This window comes from Mustela putorius, unplaced genomic scaffold, assembly GCF_011764305.1.
Source record: "Mustela putorius furo isolate JIRA1106 unplaced genomic scaffold, ASM1176430v1.1 tig00003987_pilon_pilon_pilon, whole genome shotgun sequence".
Lineage (NCBI taxonomy): Eukaryota > Metazoa > Chordata > Mammalia > Carnivora > Mustelidae > Mustela > Mustela putorius.
The window spans coordinates 2643236-2666051 of NW_025422126.1; the positions used below are offsets into that span (position 1 = coordinate 2643236).

At 42.8% G+C, this 22816-nt stretch overlaps 1 protein-coding gene across 10 annotated transcripts in view; it reads right to left on the bottom strand.

The window, feature by feature from the left end:
* The window catches only part of STIM1 (stromal interaction molecule 1), a 190912-nt gene that overhangs the window by 57060 nt on the left and 111036 nt on the right, over positions 1–22816 (bottom strand). For all 10 annotated transcript variants that reach the window (XM_004768191.3, XM_004768190.3, XM_013064305.2 and 7 more), the window contains one exon: positions 1047–1161. In XM_004768191.3, the coding sequence (XP_004768248.1) occupies positions 1047–1161 (115 nt within the window). The remainder of the gene's footprint in view (positions 1–1046; positions 1162–22816) is intronic.

Consider the following 22816-nt stretch of genomic DNA (forward strand, 5'->3'; position numbering starts at 1 on the left):
GGCTCTGCTATCTACTAAGTACATGACAACAATCACTTTGTAAATCTGAGCCAAAGGCTCCTCACCTACAAAAGAAGGGGCCCTGGTGGTCACTTAAGTTTAACCCTTCTTAGCCTCAAGACCTCCCTATAAGACCCTGTGAAGAAACTGCCTCCAATCTTGTTAGTATCAAAGGACACTAACCACAGATGAGATGGAGAGGAGACTAAAACCCTGTTTTTCCCTCCTCTGTCAAGCTTCACACAATTAGATATGCTCTTTCACCCAGAGCTCTGAAACAAATGCTTCAGGGGAAAAAAAATGGTAGTCATGGCTTAACAGTTTTCTGCATCAGAAATAACTCAAGTTTTATTTAATAAGTTCAACAGGAGTCCACAGAACGACATGATGGTTGAAGGCTCCAAGAGCTAATCAGGCTGCACTGACAAGATGCATACAGGGTCCAGAACTAAGAAATTGAAAGTCCTGTTCAACTCTGAGCTGGTCAAACCACCCCTGCAGGTCTGTGTCCAACTCTAGGAGCTATGATCTAAGACAGTAACAAAAATGTTCACAGGTAGGAAACCAAGACAAGGAGGAGACTGAGAAAACATGTTTCCTTCAAACAACCTGGAAAAGAGAGGACTCAGGGGGAGAATGCATCTTACTTCCAGCCAATCTTTGAATCATCTAGGTCTCAGCAGAGACCAAGTTGAGACCAAGTGGGGAGCTATAAAGGAAGGGGCTGCCTCAAAAAGCCAGCAAGCCCCCTATTTCTGGAGAAGAGCAGAAAGTGGGGTCGGTGGTGAGAAGGCAGGTGGGGACCCAATGGAATTCAATTAAAATTCCAACAAAGAGCAGCTCCAACACCGGTGCACCTTCCACCACTCCCAGCCCGAGGATTAGATTCAGTCTTATTCAGTGACTATATGTAGAACCATTTTAATAACTTGCTCTTACAAAGCATTTTATCCTCATATACTTTTAAAGCCAAGTCCCTGGCCATCTTCTTCTGTCTTCTCTAAACCTTTCCAGCAACAAAGATTGACAACCAAGCTGCCTATTACCTTCTGAAGACTTCCATGCTTTCCACAGGTCCTCCACACTGATGAGCTTATCCTCACCATGGAAGGTGCTGTGTTTCACTGTCGGGTCATGGTAATTGAGGTCTTCCCTCAGGAACTGCAAGGGAAAAGCACACAAGTCACAAGAGATACCTAGGAGCCAGCCCACCGAGATCTCGACACAGGCCATCCAGCTTTCCACAACACATTCTATCCACCCAATGTACATGTGTACCACATCACTCATCTGTCCTTCCATGTACCTATGTCCTAGTTGACAACTACACTGCCTCTTCTTCTTTGTTGTATGTCTCACTTGAACAAAAATGAGTAAGAGTCCTTTCTCATATTTTTGTAATTATGGAAAGAAAGATACTAACTGATAGTTAACCGGAATTTCATACGCTAGAAGAAGGAAGAAGGATAGGGAAAAACAATTAACAATTTGTGATCACTTGTTTATATACTAAGCAATATTCCAAGAACTTCTACAATACTTTTTCATCAAATCCTCTATAACCAATGAATTATCACATTTATTTTACAAACATGAACAATAATAACTCTAAGATAATGCAACTTACCCCAAATCACATTAAATTTAGAGACATTAAATTATTTATGATGGTTTTAAAACGTGTCCACAATTCTATGACAATCCTCCCACTGAAGGTGAATTCCCCTCTCCCTGAATATAGGCTGACATGAGTGACTCATCTTCTAACAAACAGAATGTGGCAGCAGTGATGTCAAATGACTTCCAAGGCTAGGTGAAAAAAGGCAATACAGAGTCTACCTGGCTTTCTCCCTTTTGGGAAACATGCCTTTAGAACCCTGAGCCAACAACTATATACAAAGCCAGGCTACCCAAAAGCCATCACTCTGAAGAGACCATGCGGAAAGACTTACTAGAAACACACAGAGATGTCTCCACAGCCCAGGGATCAGACATATGAGTGACTGAGACTTCAGGTGATTCCTGCCCCCTGCTTTTGAGTCACTGCATCTGAACCCAAGTGGACACAGATAAGCTGTACCTCCTGAGCCATGACCCGACTACAGGTAAATAACAAAATAAATGTTGTTGCTGTTTAAAGCCATTGACTTTGGGGGAAGTTGGTTATATGGCATTAGATAACTCAAACATTTGCTCAAGGTTACAGCTGATAAGTGATAGATTTGTATTCCAACCCAGGATTTCTGACTTTATTGTCCAAATTTTTCCCCAGCACTGTAGGTGCTGTCCTTTAATTATTGGTATTTCTTTTCATAATATACTCTTACAAGAAAGAAGCAAAAGAAATCGAAGCTTTTAGGAAAAAAATTTTAAAGATTTCATTTATTTATTTGAGAGAGAGAGGGAGGGAGACAGAGCACACATTTGCACAAGGAGGCAGAGCATTGGGCAGAGGGAGAGGGAGAAGCAGGTTCCCTGCTGAGCAGGGAGCCCGATGCAGGGCTTGATCACAGGATCCTAGGATCATGACCTGAGCTGAAGGCAGCCGCTTAACCCAATGAGCCACCTAGGCATCCGTGAGAATTTATTTTTAATAACGATTACACAAGTGATGTGATAAAGAGCCCTGAACAAAAAGATTTTGTCAATTCTTAGAAAAACAAAATATTTTTTGATTTTTTGAATAGTCAGCTTTTTAGGCCATCTGACCTTCGATTCATTTTATGCTGTAAAGCTGTGAATTTTAACATTTTTTTCCCAAGTCGCCACCTTGTTATCCCAACCTCATTCATTAAATTATCTTTTATTCATTTTGAAAAATGCCATTTAGTAATAAATTAAGTCCTTATGTATACTCAAGTATATTTCTAGTCTCTGCATTCTTTTGCACTAAATGATATTTCTATTTTTATACTAGTTGTTGACTATTTTATTATCCCTTTCATCTTATTTTATACTTCAAAAATAATTTCTAATGCCTAGACCTCCTCTTGCCATAGCTCTTATATTTCAGAATATTTCTTGTCAATCTCAGCTGCTTATTTTTCAAAATTAATTTTAGGACAATTTTATTAATTTGTTGAGAGTCTGACTGTTCTCACTGGACACCTAAGTGATGAGATCACTAGACCTTAGATAGCAGACACTGGGACATCTCAGGGAAGACACAGTCACAAGCAGTCTGACATGGCCAGTCTGGAGACAGAAATTCATTCATTCATTTAGTCAGCAGACAGAAGATTTCTAAATACCATGCATAGTTCCAGGCACTAGAAATACAGTAAGTAATAAACAAAACAGATATAAATCTTTATTGTCATTGAGCTAACATCCCCTTATGTAATTCCAATAAAACAAACAAACAAAAAAGGAACAGGGAATGCAGAGTAGTGGTATTCATGGAGAAGGAGTCATTTTAGAGGGGTCACAGAAGGTCTCATTAAGAAGGTAACTTTCAGGGACACCTGGGTGGGTTAGTAGTTAAGTGTCTGCCTTTGCCGCAGGTCATGACCCCAGGGTCCTGGGATTGAGTCCCACATTAGGTTCCCCACTCAGCAGGAAGCCTGTTTCTCCCTCTCCCACTTCCCCTACTTGTATTCCCTTTCTAGCTGTGCCTCTGTCTGTCAAATAAGTAAATAAAATCTTAAAAAAAAAAAAAGAAGGTAACTTTCAAGCATATATCTGAAGAAGATGTTGGAGAAAGGCAAGCAGAATAACTGGGAGAAGACTATCCAAAGCACAGGGAATAGCATATACAAAGGCCCTGAGGCAAGAACAAGCTCAGTATGTTCAAGGAATAGCAAGAGGCCAGTGTGGCTAAAGAGAAATGAGAGGTAGTGACTAGTAGAAGATGAACTAGGGAAGCACCAGAGGTCCAGATCCTAAGCACCCATGTAGGCCATTATAAGGACTTAGACTTTGACTCTGAGAGGGAAGCTATTAGAGGAATTTGAACAGAGATGCAACGTGATCACATTTATATATACATTTTATTTTATTTTTTTTAAAGATTTTATTTATTTATTTGATAGAGAGAGATCACAAGCAGGCAGACAGGCAGGCAGAGAGAGAGAGAGAGGAGGAAGCAGGTTCCCTGCTGAGCAGAGAGCCCGATGCGGGACTCGATCCCAGGACCCTGGGATCATGACCTGAGCCGAAGGCAGCGGCTTAACCCACTGAGCCACCCAGGCACCCCTATATATACATTTTAAAATTTATTTCTTTATTCCAGAGAGAGAGAACGAGCTGGGGGCGGGGGGTGGAGGGAGAGAGAGAATCTCAAGCAGACTACCTGCTGAGCATGGAGCCTGACTTGGGGCTTGCTCCCACAACCATGAGATCACCATCTGAGCTGACACCAAGAGTCCAATGCTTAATCAACTGCAACACCCAGGTGCCCCTACATTTATGTATTTTTTAAAGACTGTTCTAATGGGTATTAATGAGGGCACATGTGGTAAGGAGCACTGGGTTTTATATGCAACTAATGAACCACTGAACACTACATCAAAAACTAATCATGTACTGTATGTTGCTAATTGAACATAATTTTAAAAATAAAATAAAATAAATGAAAGACTTGTAAATACTGTGCGGGGGAGCAGCCTATAGGAGGACAAGGGTAGGTGCAAGGAAACCAGTTTGGTAGCTATTACAATAATCCAGCTCGAAATGAGGAAGTAGTGTGGACGTAATGGAAAGTTGTCGGGATTTACAAATGTTTTAAAGAGATCAAACCTGTAACCCTCCAATTACAGATATAGGTATACCCTGTGTTGGTTCTCTTGGGCTCTAACACAGACCCTCTTAACCTAAGACTAGAGAAACACACATGATATGCAGGCCTAAGGAGCAGAAATGCCAAAATCTCCAAGAAAAAGGAGATTTTTCTGTCATTCCCAGCTAACTTTAGGAAACTATCTGACAACACATACCAGCTGCTTATTGGGAACCAATAAGAAATAAACTGCTTTTCATAGGCAAGTCTGATCACTGAGGTACAGGGAGAGCAGAGAAACTCATGGGAAGAAAGTACAAGGAGGAGGTGCACGGGGCTCATGCACAGGTTCCATCCGCACCACAGAGTAGGAGTGGGAGCAGAAAACAAGGCCAGCGAGAAGATGTGCCAAATGAGGAATGTGGGCTGACAGAAGCTACACCTGAAGGAAGGGCCTGAAGCTGAGGGGAACCTCATTTGAGAACAAAGAAGTGGGATGCACCAATCAGACCTTAAGAGGATGAGAAGCAGTATACTATAAATAGAAAGGGTGCACAACTTAGAGAAACAGACCCCTTCCTTCCTGTATGACTTTTGGGCAAGCGATTCGGCCTCTCTGACCCAGTTTCCCTCTCAGAATGAGAACTAGGCGTCCCTCTCATCTAAGTGTGCTAAGGAATAAATGAGGCATGCTTGTAGAAGTCACAAGCTGCCTTTGCACCTATCTTTTAAAGGTCCATAGAGCATTTTCTAAATTGAACCCATATTTAAAAATCAGATTTCAGGGCGCCTGGGTGGCTCAGTTGGTTAAGTGACTGCCTTTGGCTCAGGTCATGATCCTGGAGTCCCAGGATTGAGTCCCACATCAGGCTACCTGCTCAGCAGGGAGTCTGCTTCTCCTGATGACCTCTCTCCTCATGCTGTCTCTCTCTCATTAATAAATAAATAAAATCTTTTTTAAAAAATCAAATTTCATACCAAGAAAATCCAGCTTTTCAGGTTATCTTTTTTTTTTTTTTTTAAGATTTTATTTTTCAGTAATCTCTAAACACAACATGGGGCATGAACTCACAACCCTGAGATCAAGAGTCCCATGCTCCAACAACTGAGCCAGCCAGGCATCTGCAAGCTATCTTTTTTTTTTTTAAATCTAAAGATCTAGACACTGAACTCCTGGATCTTAAGGGCTTAAGGGCTGCAACTTGATTGGAAAAGAAATGGTGGCTCAGGGACTTGTCAAGAGCTGGCGTCAGCATGGAAAGCTCCTTATTTTCTTTTTTCAAGATTATTTATTTATTTATTTATTTGACAGATAGAGAGAGATCACAAGTAGGCAGAAAGGCAGGCAAAGAGAGAGAGGGAAGCAGGCTCCCTGCTGAGCAGAGAGATTGATGTGCGGCTGGATCCCAGACCCTGAGCCCAAGGCAGAGGCCCAACCCACTGAGCCACCAAGGCGCCCCACTCCTTATTTTCATATAGGTTGCCCATTACAAATTAACTTCAAAATGCATCATTTTCTGAAGATTTTGTTATTCACATTTTACTTAAAGCTAAGAAAAAAATCAATTGTCCATATCAAAGGACATGATGTCCATGTTGTCATCTAGAGCGGCTTGGAGGTGGGGGAGTGGGTGTTGATGAAGGTCATGAGGGCCTCCACCCCCACCCCCAGGGTTCCACTCCTGACTTTGCAGAGGGAGCTGGCAACAATGTGCCAGAGCTGAGCGTCAGCTGCCCCCTTCTGAAGAGCCATGTGCTCTCTGGGCTGAGGGCAGAGAGCTCGTGATGCCTGATGCCCACAGAAGCACTCTGTTACATTGTAAAGCACAAATCAAATGTTAGCGGTTGTTATTATTGGCAGGCAGGTGAGATACGGATGTGAAAGCAAAAGAAAAACCTTCTTCATCAAAGATGGCTCCTCTGCGCCTTGTAGACCCTCACCAGTGTTTCGGTCTATCTCCCCAGTCAAACCATATTGGCTCTGATGGAGGTCCCAGGGATCCAGTCATCAAGACAGCAGACAAGAATGCTATACCAAACTTGAACTCTGACATCCAAGGTGCCTGGGGTAGGCACTGCCATATACCACTCTGAACACTGCCCCCATCCAGCTAATAGCTAAGGTCTGAAGACAAAGTTTAAAAGCAACAAAAAGCAAAACCCAAACCAAACCAAAGAGGCAACTTTTGGCCCCTACAACAAAGATTTACTATTTCAGACTCAGAGCAAGTAGTAGCTCTTCTCTCAGGAAGGTCTGAGAAGGCTCCCTAAAAGTCTTGCCTTACCATGGGGAATGCAGCACTGGCTACAGCCACAGCTCAGTAGCTCTCCGAAGAGCAGGGACCAGCTGTCACGAGGTATATTTAGCTCTATGAGCTCAGAAAAGTGATCTTCCTGGTGGTGGCGCAAAGAATGCAATCCCATCCCTACCCCGGGTGAAGCAGTAATGAGATGTGGGTGAGGACAGACAGAGAGGAAACATCTCTCTAGAATCCTCAACAAAACAGGCACAGCCAGCCTCAGTGGTGAACAGAAATCACAGATTGAAAGCTGGAAGAGCAGAGCGCCCCTGGGTACAGGGATCCGGGCAGAGCTCCTGGGTGTTTCCTTAGAAAATTACTCCTTCCTCCCATTTCCAACTGTATTCCCAACTACTCACCCTCCCTCCCAAACCAAACCACAGCACCCCCACTCAGCCCCTTCCTCATACCTCCACACTATTTAGAACACAAAAGATACACATCCCAGATCTAAGACGCTTCCCAACCCTTGTTCTCCTCTTCGACATCTAACAAGGACCCATGTTTTAGCTACAAGAGCTCTAAATGCCATTTGTACAAAGTGCTGGGACTTGGATGTCTCATAGGGGAAGTATCTGTCCACAGTGACATCAGAAGCTATTGCTGAGGGCACCGAGAGGACAGTCATTTCTCACTCACCTCTGTGCATCTACTCCCACTTCTGCCACTCCATTTACCACATCAGTCACCAGAATGACCTTTGTAAAGTACAAATCTGTAAACTATACGAATGTACCTACTTAAACTCTCATGGCTCCTTATCACCTACAGAATAATGCCCTAGCTTCTTGACCTTATTTGCAAGGCCTTTTACAATCTGGTCATAGACTAACTCTCCAGGCAGCCGTTCTCCCTCCTTACCAGATAGATACCCAGAGTCCAGACCAAGGGTCAAGAAACTATGGCCATGGACCAAATCCAGCTTGCTGCTGCTGCTTACAAATAAAGCTTTACTGAAACATAGTCGCAGTCATTTGTTTAGGTACTATCCATAGCTACTTTCATGTTACAAAGGCAGAGTTGAGTTATTGTGACAGAGACTATATGGCCAACAAAGCCTAAAATATTGACCATGGGGCACCTGGGTAGCTCAGTGGTTAAGTATCTGCCTTTGGTTCAGGTCATGATCCCAAGGTGCTGGTATTAAGCCCCACATCAGGCTCCCCTCTGTTTGTCTCTCCCCCAACTAGTGCTAGGTCGGTCTCTCTCTCTCTCTCTCAAATAAATAAATAAAATCTTTTTTTAAAAAAGTTTTTTTAAAGAAGAAAAAAAGAATAAAAAAGTTCAGCAACATTTGCTCTAGATACATCAAGCCACTTCAGGCTTCTTGAACAAACCATGTTCATCATACCTCTAGGCGTTTATACAAGGTGCTCCATTTAAAATGTTTTCTCCTTCTCTTTATCTGCTAGAGAAAAAGTCACTGCCTCTGTGAAGTTTTCCAGACCTCTCCCAAGCAAGTTAATTGCCCTATTCCATTTGTTCTCTTAGTCCTCAGGGCATACATCTATGACAGTACTTATCCCATTACACTGTAATTACTATTGAATTACCCCCCCTTACTATCTCTAAGCAACTCAAATATAGACACTATATTTTATCATTATCTCTAACCCGCGTCTTACAAATTCTCTGGAACACCTAAACGAATCAGTAATTTAGCTCCATAAGCCCGCTTCCAAGCACAGGCCTGGCACAGAGCAGGGTATGTAGTTATTAAAAAACTGAATGAATGTCTCTCACGCTACAACACCCAGCAGGGGGCCTAGCGTACCACAACTAGTCAATGCATCTTATCTCCCCTACACAAAAGGAAGGAACCGGTCCCCAAACTGTCAGCCAATCTAAAATAAAGATATTCAGCTAGGGGCCAGAGGGTTACACTGGCTTGGATCTGGTGTAGCGTAATGGCTTAGAGCCTGATTCTGGAGCCAGGCTGCCTGGATTTGAATCCCGGTTCTAGCACTTACTTTCAGTGTACGATGCATATCATTTGTAAAATGGAGATAACATAGTACAAAACTTCAGAATACCCTCATGTTAAGGGTATTACAAATGAATTAATTCACATGAAGTACTCAGAATAGTGCCTGGCACAAAATAAGTTCCCTGTGTGTGAGTGATGTTCTCTTAAATATGAATATATTTAATGTATTGTAAGAAGAATATAAAGATACTAAGAACGTGCAGTCCTGGAGCTCACTATTCCAGTGATGCTGATCCCTCATATGTAAAGAAGACCCACAGGGGAGGTAAAAGGTAGCTATTTCCTAAGTCATTGCTATATAAAGGCCATGTGCCAAGAGATCAGCAATAGAGATAATTAAGACAAGGTACTTGTAACCTACAGACCTTGAAGGTCTGTTGTATCCTCCTCTATGATTTTTACTTTGAAAGTGTTAACTCCAATTAAAACCAAAATTCTACAACCTTATGCAACACCCTACCTGACTTCTTTGCCACATCAACTGCCACTTTCTCCCATCTCCTGTGATAATGAATTACTTGAAAGTCTCTGAAAGCATCAAGCTCTTCACCAGTCTAATGTCTTTGCATATGCTATTCCCTCACCCAAACACTCTACTTTTTCTCTTGGTCATTCCAGTCATCTCTTTAGACCCAAATTACATGTCAGCAACTCTATGCATGGGCAAAACTAATAGGTAAGTTCTTCTCCTATGACTCCATCCCAGCATTCTCTCATGCTACTGCAGTATCCTCATCCACTGACATGGCTATTTCCACCACTAGAGGAACTTCTTCCAAGGCAGCAACTACACCTTCCCTTTTTCTCCCATATATCTAGCACCTAGCACCCAGCCCCCAGCACATACACAGGTACAGAGAATCCTTCTTAGGCCCAGTCCTTGTCATGGGATCATCCTTGATGTCATGAGACCAATGGGGCACATGATAGAGATTAAATCCTAAAGGAAGCATCTCAAGTTCCAGCCTTCTAGGCACCTGGCCAGAATGGCAAAGACTGGGAAACACTGACATCTCTTGTCATGTAAATTTTTTTAATAAACATTTTAAAAATATTTTATTTATTTATTTGACAGGTAGAGATCTCGAGTAGGCAGAGAAGCAGGCAGAGAGAGAGGAGGAAGCAGGTCCCCCGCTGAGCAAAGAGCCTGATGCAGGGCTCTATCCCAGGACCCTGAGATTATGACCTGAGCCAAAGGCAGAGGCTTTAACTACTGAGCCACCCAGGTGCCCCTTGTCTTATAAATTTTAAGGACCAAAGTATATAAGCTAGCCAAGTACTACTGGCTAGGGAATCTTTGTCTCATGAAAAAGAGGATAGAAATAGGTCACTAATTTAAAACTATTCCTCTAGAGAAAAGGGATCATCTTCTTAATTGGGGTCAACACTGCCACATCTTTCAGAGAATGAATACACAGCACTGCACAGAATGTATTGTGGGTAAGGATGTTTTCAAAAATTGATGAATCAGCAGGGACTTCTGGCTTGATAGCATGAGAAGCTCCACGGACCCATTATCCAGTGAAACTGACAAGAAAATTTTTTTTAAAACAACTGTTTAAAGTTTCTGGAAATGGTCCTAAAGCATACAGCAAATGAAGAAACATCTGCTTAAGAATATATCCTGAAACTCAGTAAGAACTGTGATAGAGTCTGTAGAACTTGAATTAGTATCTGCTCCCTCTCTCTCTCCCCACTTCCAAATCAGTAAGCCAGGAACTCCACTCTAGACTGGGGCCACCAAGAACACAGGGTTCTCTGACCCCAAGCTCCCAGCTCAAGGGCTATCTGTGTGAGAGGAGCAGTATATCTCCATTTCTCACTCTGCCTCCAGTTACTGTGGCTTAGGCTAAGTTCTAGGTAAGTCCAGCCAAGAAGCAGGCCTCCCTGCTTCTACCCAGCCCCCACTTAAGAAGCAGGGACTTCACCTTGGATGCAAAGCCACTGAGGATCCTGAGGCCCTGACTGCCATTGCCCTGGCTTAGAAGACAGCAAATATACTCTGGGAGAGGAAAGCCAAGACAGCCTGAAGCTTCTACCATGCCACCACTGAGTGCTCAGCTCCTAAAGTGGGGTAAAACACTCAAAGAGAAGCACACCATTATCCCCACCTCCAGCTCCAGAACCATGGCTCAGAGATTTTGCCTGGGGTGGAGAGCAGGCTTTACAAAGAGTTTTAAACCTCTTCCTAAAGGAAATTCTCAAAAATAGTGAAGGTAGTGGTAAAAGGCATCTAGGAGGAGACTGGTAGATTCATTAGAGATAAAAGCTAACTGTAGGCTGGAGAATTTGCTGGTGAGAATAGGAGAATGAGCTGGGAAGAGTCCTCCTGGGTTAACAACAAATCTCAAACACTTATCTCAGGAACTATCCTTTCAGAGGAGCCCCAATATGATTGGATCTGTCTGTGGAACACTGTTGAAAACAATAATCAGAAGACTACACTTAACAGCTAAATGTGGCCAGGAAAAGAGAGTCAATGAGGGTCCTACCCAAACCATTGTCATCCAAAAGTGACTATGGACATATCCAAAGCTTTACCCTCTAAGGAACAACAGGAGAGGCTTCACACTGAAGGGAATGGGTGGGAGGGAATGGACCACAAATAAGATCTTGCCAGCCACCAAACAAATGAACAAGCAAACAATAAGCAGCTGAAGGGGTTGAACCAGTACCTAGAGTTGCTACAATATACTATCAGAAACATCGAGTTCCCAACAAAAATATACAAGACATACAGATTAAGAGGCAAATATGACCCACATACCAGAAAAAAAACACAAGCAAAGGAAACTGTGAGAGTAATCAAATATCAGATTTAACAGAAGAAGACTTATTGATTTAAGACATTATATATATGTTCAAATACTAGAGGAATGTGTGATGACAAAGTCACATCAAGTAAAAAATGTCAATAAATATAAATTACCAAAAAGAACCACATGGATTTTGTGAAGTTGAAAAGTACAATAACTAAGAAAAAAGTATAGGTCAGGGGCTCAAACAGGAGAGCTGAACAGGCAGAAGAGAGAACTGACAAACCTGAAGAGAGACTGAAAGAAATTACACAATCTAAAAGAGCAAAAAAAGAATGAAGGAAATGAATTGTCTCAGAGAAATGTGCCATACCATTAAACACATAGGCATAATGGGGGAATCAAAAAAAGACTATAAAGAGAAAGAAGCAGAAAAAAATATTCAAAGAAACAACGGCTGGGAAATTCCCAACTTTATTGAAAAACATTATTTAGAAAGCTCAATAAACTCCAAAAAGGATAGGATAAATGCAAATGGATCCAGAGGTACATCATAGAAAATACTGAAAGCCAGGGATGCCTGGATGGCTTAGTTGGTTAAGGGATTGCTTTAGGCTCAGGTCACGATCCTGGAGTCCCAGGATTGAGTCCACAGCATTGGGCTCCCCTGCTCAGCAGGGAGTCTGCTTCTCCCTCTGACCCTCCCCTTTCTCGTGTTCTCTCTCTCTCCCTCTCTCATTCTGTCTCTCAAATAAATAACTAAAATCTTTGAAAAAGAAAATAATGAAAGACAAAAGCAAGAAGAAAATCTTGGAAGCAACAAGAGAAAAATGATTTGTCACAAAAAAAGTAAACTTGGGGCACTTGGGTAGCTCAGTGGGTTAACTCTCTGCCTTTGGCTCAGGTCATGATCTCAAGAGTCCTGGGATAGAGCCCCACATCGGGCTCTCTGCTCAGTGGGGAATCTGCTTCCCCCTCTCTCTGCCTGCCTCTCTGCCTACTTGTGATCTCTCTCTCTGTCTATGTCAACAAAATAAATAAAATCTATTTTAAAAATCTTAAAAAAGAAAAAAGTAAACTCAATAAAATTAAAACAGGTAACCTCTCATCAAAAACAATGGATGCCAAACAGCAGGGAGAGGACAGAGGACATGTTCAAAGTGCTAAGAGAAAGAACTGTCAACCAATAATCTTATATCCAGCAAAACTATCTTTCAAACGTGAAGGCAAAATAAAGATACTTCTAGATAAACACTGAGAAAATTCATTGCTAGCTGACACACCTTACAAAAAACACTAAAGGGAGTTCTCAAGTCTGGTAAATGACCCTAGATAGTCATTTGAATCCACATGAAAAAATATATCTGCTTCTTTTTAAATAAGATTCACTCATTCACTGAACAGTATTTACTGAATGCCAATACTGAGCCAGGTACTATCCTAGGCGGCTAGAGATTTAGCAGAGATTTAGGATCTGAATAAAACAGATCTCCTGCCCTCATGAACCTCATATTCTAGACAATAAATAATAATCAATGATTAAATGACAGAATCCAGAAGGTGACTGAGTCCTTAAGAGTAAAACAAATTAAAAAGAAGTGATATGTAATGTAGGTCTGTGCCAGAAATGGGGTAGAGTGAGCAGAATTCATTACTAAATAGGGTGGTCTGGGAAAGGTCTCATCGATTAGGAGAAGTTTGAGAAAAGAAAAAATATTTGCAAACATGTGGGAATTATCAAAGCAGATATCTGGGAGAAGACTATCCTAGGCAGAGGTAAGAGCTAGAACCATGGCCCAAAGACAGAAACAACAAGATGTGTTTGCAGAACAGCAAGCAGTGTGACTGGAGTGAAAGACCCAGGGAGACTTATGACCTATAATAAATAGGGAAACTGTAATGATAAGGTGAAGCCAGACCACACAGGGCTTTCCTGACTCGTTTGGTCACTCTGGCTTTTGCCCTAAAAGAAAAATGAAGCTATTACAGGATTTTGAGCAGAGGGGTGAAATGATCTGGTTTGCATTTTTTCCTGTAAAACTCTCTAGCTACTACACTGAAAACTGACTGTAGACACAGTGATCTGTGATCTGTGTGAAATGATCAGATTTGGGGTATGTTTTGAAGGTAGAGCCCACTGGATTTATCAGTGGGTGTGAGTATGAAAGGAAATATGAATGATTCAGAGTATTTCAGGGCCAGGCAACTGAAACAATGGAGTTGCCTTCAACCGAGATGAGGAAGCCTGCGAGTATAGCAGGTTTTAGATGAGGTGGTACTTAGAATCCATGTGAAGTATGTTAAGCTTCAGATGTCTTTAAGATTTTTAGAAGAAAACACAAGGGTAAATCTCCATGATGTTGGATTTGACAATGAATTCTTAGATAGGACATCAAAAGCCTGCAGAGCAACAAATATAAATAAACTGGACTTTATCAAAATCAAAAACTTCTGTGCTTCAGAGATCACTATCAAAAAAGTGAGAGGTGAACCTACAAAATGGGAGAAAACATTTGCAACTGACATACCTGATAAGGGACTTGTATCTAAGATATATGAAGAACTTTAACAACTTGATGGTAAAAAGACAAAACAGCCCAATTTAAAAAAACAGGCAAAAAGGCAAAGGATATGAATAAAGACATATGAATGAAAATGAATATGAATAAAAAACAGGCAAAGGATATGAATAAAGCATTTCTCCAAAGAAGATATACAAACAGTCAATAACCACATGAAAAAATGTTTGACATCATTAGTCATGCAAATCAAAACCATAATGAAATATTATTTCACATCCACAAGGATGGCTGTGATTAAAAAAAAAAAACAGATAATAACAAGTGCTGGTGAGGATTTGGAGAAATTGGAATACTCATTCATTGCCAGCACAAATGCAAAATGGTTCAACCACTTTGGAGAACAGTTTGACAGTTCCTCAAACAGGTAAACACAGTGACCATAAGACCCTGTAATGACACTCCAAGGTATATACCCAAGAGAAGTAAAAACTATGTCCACAAAAACTTGTACATGTCCGTATACAGCAGCATTATTCATAACAGCCCAAAGGTAAAAACATACTAAATGCCCATCAACTGAGGAGAGGAAAAAGGAAAGGTAGTGTATTCATACAATAGAACAGTCTTCAGCCATAAAATGGAGTGAAATTCTGACACATGCTACCACATGGATGAACCTTGAAAATTGTATGCTAGGTAAAATATGCCAGTCAGATAGGACCACAGACTGGGGATCTCCCTTCAGCACAGGGCATGACCCAAGGGTCCGCGAACCATTGCATTGGGCTCTCTACTCAGTGGGGAGCCTGCTTCTCCCTGTCCCTCTGCCTGCCACTCCACCTGGCGCTCTGCCTACTTGTGCTCTCTGTCAAATAAATAAAATTTTTAAAAAATCTTTTTAAAAAAGGACCCCAAATTATATGATTCCATTTGTAGGAAGCGTCCAGTAAAGGCAAAACTATAAATACAGAAAATAAATTAGCAGTTGTTCAGGGCTGTGAGGAAGAGGCAGATAGGGGAACAATAGTCAATGTGTATAGGGTTTCTCTTTGAGGTGATGAAAAGTTTCTAAAATTAACTATGGTAATGCCTGCACATATCTGTGAATATACTCATAACCACTGAATTATATGCTTTAAAAGGGTTTAATTATATGGTAAGTGTATTTTACCTCAATAAAGCTGTTTTTTAAAAAAATGATGGGTTAGACCAGGGGCCAGGCAAATGTTTTTCCATAAAGGACCAACCAGTAAATATTTTAGGCTTGGTAGAACTTGTTACAACTACTCAATTGAACTTGTTACTCTACACAATTCTTGTGAGAACAGCCAAGGACAATATGAAATGAGTGGCTCTGCACCAGTCAAACTTTGTATTTACGGACACTGAAATTTGAATTCATGGAAATTTCACATGCCATAAAACTCTTCTTTGCATTTTTCCCCCCAACTATTTAAAAATGCAAAAGCCATTCTTAGTTTGTAAACTCTACAAAAAACAGGAAGGGGGTCATGACCCCTTGATTAAATATACCTACTCCTCCCTCTGTTACAGCTTCAAGTATTGAGGAATTCTCTCTCCCTTACAACCTCTATAAACAAGAGTCAACTCCGATTCCCCTCTCAATTTTTCCCCCATACTACTGGCCCTACGCATGACTTTCCAAGACTCTGGGACACCCAATTCCAGCCAAGCACTTAATAACAGGAAAAGTTCCTGGACTCCATTTCCAAAACAGAACACTTGGCAGAAGAGTTGAGTATTCACCATGTGTTCCTTTTAAATGCCACTCACCTTTAGGCAGTGAGGGGACAAGGGGAAAGGCTTGGGAACAGAGAATATAAAAGAGTAAGACTGGAGCACTTGGATGTTCCAACTGGTAGAGCATGCAGATCGATCTGGGGGTAGTAAAGCCAAGCCCCACAGTGGGCCAAGAGCATACTTTAAAAAAAAAAAAAAAAAAAAAGAGTAAGACAAACTCAGGTTCCTCTTTTACAAGCTTCTGGCTCCTAATCACTGCAAGAGGGAGAATTTAGGTTTATGCGTCAAAGAGCAATACCAAATAACCTTCCTTAAGAACAAAATCTATTCGTGTGTTCTAGTACCCCAAGGGAAGGAAGAGGGAGTAGTGAAGACATTAGGTGTTCTAGAAGCCTTTATTAAGAGGCATTTTATTTATTCATTTGCCCAACCAGCCATATTTAAATGAGCAACACTATGTGACATGCCCTGTACGGGGATCCAAGAACACAGAGATTTTTTTTTTTTTTAAGATTTTATTTGAGGCACCTGGGTGGCTCAGTTAAGCATCTGCCTCTGCTCAGGTCATGACCCCAGGGTCCTGGGATTGAGGCCCACATCAGGCTCCCTGTTCAGCGAGGAGCCTGCCTCTCCCTCCCTCTCCCACTCTCCCTGCTGGTGTTCCTGCTCTCACTATCTCTCTCTCTCTGTCAAATAAATAAATAAAATCTTATTTAAAAAAAAAAAAAAAAAAAACAAGGCAGGTTCCCAGCTGAGCAGGGAACCCAATGCAGGGCTCGATCTCAGGACTCTGAGATCATGACCTGAGCCAAAAGCAGACACTTAACTTACTGAGTCACCCAGATGCCCTGAATACAGAGATTCATCAGACATATCTAAAGCACCAAGATGAGGGGCACCTCAGCTCAGGTCATGATCCCAGGGTCCTGGAATCGAGCCCCATATCAAGCCCCACATCGAGCTCCACATCAGGCTCCCTGCTCATCAGGGAGCCTGCTTCTCCCTTTCCCGATACACTGCCCCTCTGCTCATGCTCTCTCTCACACTCTCTCTCGCAAATAAATAAAATCAAAAGGAAGGAATGAACAAACAAACAAAAGAACAAACGAATGAACAAACCATAGTGAGACAGATACAGAGAGAGTCAGTCCTTATCGGCAAGAACCACTATTCTATGTGGAGGGTATGGCTGAATCCATCCTCAGTCCCAAGGACAGAGCCCAGAAACTCTCTTTCCAATCCTTCCAAGCCCACACTGCCTCAAACCCACAGAGTTTTCCACTCTGAACTAATTAGAGAGCTTGCTCACCCCCCAGAGACATCGAAAGCCTTCTGAAGATTTGAAGACAAATCTCCCAGATACAGCACTTGGTCACAAGGTCACTGTAAGCCTGTAAAATGCAGACAACCTCACAGGGATGACGTGGAGAAAACGAGATCATGTAAGACATCCCTCACGGTGCCTATATTTAAAAGTTGCTTCATAATTGTTTCACTCTTTTGAACTCCGCTCCTTTGGCAGGAGGGCTCATGCTGTGGAGAATGGTGTGTTCTGAGCCAACCGGCCCCTGACCTCTGAGTCCCAGAGACTTCTAATCTTAGCTCCTGCTCTCCAAGATGCCAGGTGGCTCAAGAAAAGATGGGTGCATCTGTGCCACACTGCTCTTCTCATGCCTACCTGACCTACAGCTGGGAGGGTCTAGCATTGCTGGGCACCAAGGGAAAAAGAAGAAGCTGGATAACAACACCACTAATGACATTTTCATGCAGCATTATGGGTCAAAAAGGATTGTTACCATCTGTTATCTTATAGGAACCACACACCAGCCATCAAAGGTAACCCTATCTTACAAAGAAACGATTCCCTAGACACCTCCCTACTTGACTGTCTCCCAAACTTGCCGTTTTGTTTGTTTGTTTGTTTGTTTGTTTTGCCTCCTGCCTTTACTCATGAAGTTCCTTCTTCCTGGGATGCTCCTCCTTCTTCTTTTCATCAGGAAACCCTGCTCATCTTTTTAAAAACCAAGTTCGGGGGGGGGGGGGGACAAAAAAAAAATAAAAACCAAGTTCCAGTTTCACCTACTCTGCAAAGCCAGCTTCTGACACCCTGTCAGTCAGAATGAGAGCCATCTCTGTTTACAGTCCTTCTAGTTCATCATCTTTGGGATAAAATCCAAGTTCCTCAGTATGGCAAGAATCTGGCTAATGCCTGTCATTCCCACCTCATGTCATCTCCAACCTCTCCCTCCCGGTCCCACTGTTACTTACATTCTATGCTCAAGTTAAAAGAACCACTGACTTCCTTCACTGGCTTTACCCTTCCCACCTCTGTTCCCAGGTTAACTTCTCTGCATCTCCCAAAATCCATCTCAGGCATCACTTCTTCTGGGTTGTGCTCCTGGCATCCTAGGATAAGTGAAATTCTCTCCTCTTAAAATTCCAGGAAAAAAAAAAATTCCAGAGTATGGGGATGAACTACTCTCTCATCACAACATCTATTAGGACATGTATGTTCTCCTGCCTCACTAACATGTGAGCTCCTTGCAAGCAGAAAATTTGTCTTCATTGTTAGTCTGTGCATATCCAGTACACAGCAGACACAAAATATGTTTGGAGAAGGAGAGTGGGGGAGAACTTGAGAACAAATAAGGGGAGGGTCACAAAGCCTCAAGCAGATCAGCCATTACATCAAAACCAATTGTTTCTAATGCCATGAAGTATACTGAATGGGATACACATGCACAGACATGCAGAGAGAGACTTGCGTAAATCAACACAAACACCAGGTCCAAAGGCAGGCGAGGCCAGCCCCTGATTCCTCCTTAGACAGGAAGATTTGGAAGCTTATCCTTGAAGCAGGGCTTTTCTCTCTCTCTCTCTCTCTCTCTCTCTCTGGACTTAGCCATTTCTGCTGCTAGATGACCCATCCTTGCATTCTGCCCACCACCATGTAGGGTCCACGCCAGCCTACATTAACGGCATCTTTGGACTCCCGATTATACTTCCGCCTCTGTTTTCACCTCCAGGTCCTGCATACTGTGCTGTTGACTAACCACTTCCTCCTTATCTTCTCTTTGATTCTCGACCCAGCTTTCTCTCAGTTCCTGTGTCCTTGGATCTATGTTTCTCTCCTGCCTCCACTTCCTATCATACAGACACGCTTAAATACAGCGAGACATACAAATATAAAAAGGCATAAAATGATGTACACACACGCAAAAAAACAAACACGAGGCGCATAAACACAGCTACACATACAAACACACAGAGAAGTCTTACAAATCTACCTAGTCCATGTCATTGACAGGACTGCAGTCCAGAACAGACAAAGCAGACTCACCAGCGAGGGGTGGGGGGTGGTGAGGAAAACAACAGTCTGCGTAGTGAGAAAGAATTTCCCTGTCTGTCAAAACAAACCACCGTCTGGGTTTTCCTGGAAACATGAGCGGTCCCATCTGGGGGAACTGCTGCTTCATGCTGTATCTGGCCAAGACACTGGGACAGATTGCAAACTAGGCCTACTCCCTCTGATGTGTAGCTCAGCTTGTCTGGCAACTGGTCCCTTGCCCTGAGTGCTGGCTGACAAGGCGTCTTCTGCTATCCCAGCACATGTTAGAGTACCTCGCCCTTATTTCTCTCACAACTCCTACAGTCCTACGCAAGCCACCATCACGGCCTGCAAATGTGCCATTGTCACAGCCAGGTCCCAGGTCTGCCTCTCTCGCTACCCTGAGGGCTTATCAATGGCAAAGAGTACCTTATTTTCATCTCTACTTTGCAGATGAGGAAAGTGAGGCTCCAGATTACTTGGCCTTACAGCTCTGCACCGCAAAGTTTGGATCTGAATTCAGGTCAGCCTCCAAAGCTTATGCTTAGACTTTTAAAAAGGCAATGTCCAAATACTTTATTCGAGATATTCAGAAGAGTTTGGGCTGAATGCATGAGCAAGGCTTGAACTCAGTGAGAGCTGGGATGTGAATGCTACCGCCACCCTACAGTTAAATGTTTACAAGAAAAAATGGGGACGGGTCATTCCCTTAGCCTAAGGACCAGATTTCACCTGAAGAACGATTATCATTCATGGTATCACTCATCTCTGTTCTGTCCAAAAGGCCTGAGCAGACCTCAATCTGTGCTTTCCCGAGATTAGGGCAGGGGGTCAGAATGTTCTACAAGGCAGGAGATAAGATGGTGATTGCACCAGGAGACTGGCAGGAAGCTAGAAGGCAAAAAACCAGAGAGATGCCTCCAAACTAGCAATCCTTCAGGTCAGAGAAGAATTACTGCAGCAACAGAAATGTACACAGAAACCCATGCTGAGGTTATCTGAAAAGCTGTTTGCAATTATTTCTTTTCTGCCCTATTTTGCATATAGCAAACTGAAGGGGAAAAAAGGCAAAAGTGCCAGGCAGTCAAAGCCGTTAAAAGAGGAAGGAAGGAAATCTATGTTCAGGATTGGGTCCAGGGACCAAGGGGAAAGAAAGCTCCAATTCCCAGGGGCTGGCACGGCAATAGCAGTGGGAATCAGAGGGAGGCCCTGAGCACAAGGTGAATCCAGGAAAAATAAAACCAGGACAACATAGCCAGCTGCCTCTGACATCGCCCCTCCTGGAGCTCCATATAGTAAGTGCCAAGAATTTGATTCAGGTTCCTGGTATGTGGGTGAGAGGGAATTACCACCTGGGTTCTCCCACAACTTTCTTACCGCCTTAGCTTTCCCATAAGTGACAACTATAAAAAGGAAAAAGGAAGGGAGGGAGGCAGGGAGAGAGAGAAAAAGAGGATGGATTCTCCCAAAGAGAATGCCCCAGGGCTCTTCAGTCAGGTGTCCTCAAAAAACATCCACACTCACCCCAACAATGGGCAACCTAGCCCTCAGTTAGCTAACTAGGGGTCTTTGCTTCCAGATACCATGGCACTTCTGACTTGGAAGCCCTCTGCATATCTGTCAAAGTCAGGAGTGGGGCAAATGGAGACAGAACTCAACATGGGTTTCAAAGTGTTTCCTGTAGAACCCTCTGGGTTCCCAGGGATTAGACTACAGCAAGTCAAGGCAGAGGTGACCGCTACAACAACCAGTGTTGTAGGGACACTTTCACTTTTTTAACATCTTTATTTCAATATAATTTACGTACCAATTTAGTGTACAACTCAAGAGGTTTTAGCTTTTTCAGAGATGAGCAAACATCACCACAAGTTTAGAACATTTTCATCAGTCTCATGTAGATCTGAGTTGCAAAAGATCTAAGAGGTAACTATGAGCTAATTCAGTCTCGGTTTCCTTATTGGTTTTATTGGAAAAGTAATACCTACCCCCACAGGTTTCTTGTAAAGGTTCCGTGTGCGAGGGCAGGGAAAGCCCCCAGCATGGGTCTTGCAAGTGGGAGCAGTGGCAGGGGGGGAGGACATAATAGTACCAACGTGAACAAAACCACAGGCTGGGCACTTTCTTCCTTTCTTTTTTTAATATTTATTTATTTGAGAGAGAAAGAGAGTGAGAGAGCCCAGCAGGCAGAGCCACAGGCAGAGGGGGAGGGAAGCAGACTACCCACTGAGCAGGGTGCCCGGTGCAGTGTGGGGCTTGATCTCAGGGCCCTGAGATCATGTGAGCCAAAGGCAGACGCTTAACCAACTGAGCCACCCAGGCGTCCCAGCCAGGCACTTTCTACTCAGAATTTCGTTTCGTCTTTGCTAGAATCCTTCAAGGCAGAGACCAATGCCCCCATTTGACCAGGAGGAAATGAAAGCTTGCAGATTTAAGAAACTTTCCAAGGTCATGCAACTAACTCTTGGTGAAGGTAAACCTAACCCCCTCATCTTTCTTGCTCCAAAGACTGTGCATACTTTTGCTCAGTCACACAGTCTTTCAGAATTCCTTTTTTCCTCTTTTTTTCATCTCTGCCCTGCTTCTACATGTTTTTCTCTACATCTTTCCTAGTATTTTTAACTATAATGATTTTACCTCCATCCAGATTCTGTATGTGACTCACAGCATAGGGTAGAGGGTTAGGGAAGGAGTCACAGAGGTCAGACATACACATCATACAGAAACAAAGAATGTCGTATCTGGATCCTAGACCCTCACATTCCTAGACACAGCCCACCACTAACTCAGCCACTATCCTGGCAGGAAACTCACAAATCCAATGCATACCGTCCCCATACCGCTGACCAACCAACCTTGCACTCTTGCTCTGCCCTAAGGAAACAACTGAAGGAGCACTAAGTGATAAGATCATTGCTTTCAAATCAAATTTCAAAAAAACTTAACTCATCACCTTTATGTGTAAGGCCCTGCACCAGATACTATGGGAGAAACAGTGATGTTTAAAGACCTGATTTCTGGCCCTAGAGGCACTCACAGTCTAACAGGATAGAGCACTAATTACAATACAGAGCAGAGCAATATGCCGAATGAGAGATTCATGCCAAGTACTCTAGAGCATGGAAAACAAAAAATTATTTCCCACTATAGGGAAACAACAAGATTTCTAGGAGAAAACATTTACTCTAGGCCAGTAGGTCTCAACCAGGGGCACTACTTTTTTTTTTTTTTTAAGATTTTATTTACTATTTGAGAGAGAGAGAGCACAAGCAGGGAGTGGGGGGCACAGGCAGAGGGGACAGGGAGAAGCAGACTCTTCTCTGAGCAGGGAGCCAAATGTGGGACTAGATCCCAGGACCCCGATGCGGGGCTCGATCCCAGGACCCTGAGATCATGACCTGAGCTGAAAGCAGACACTTAACCAACTGAGCCACCCAGGCGCCCCAAT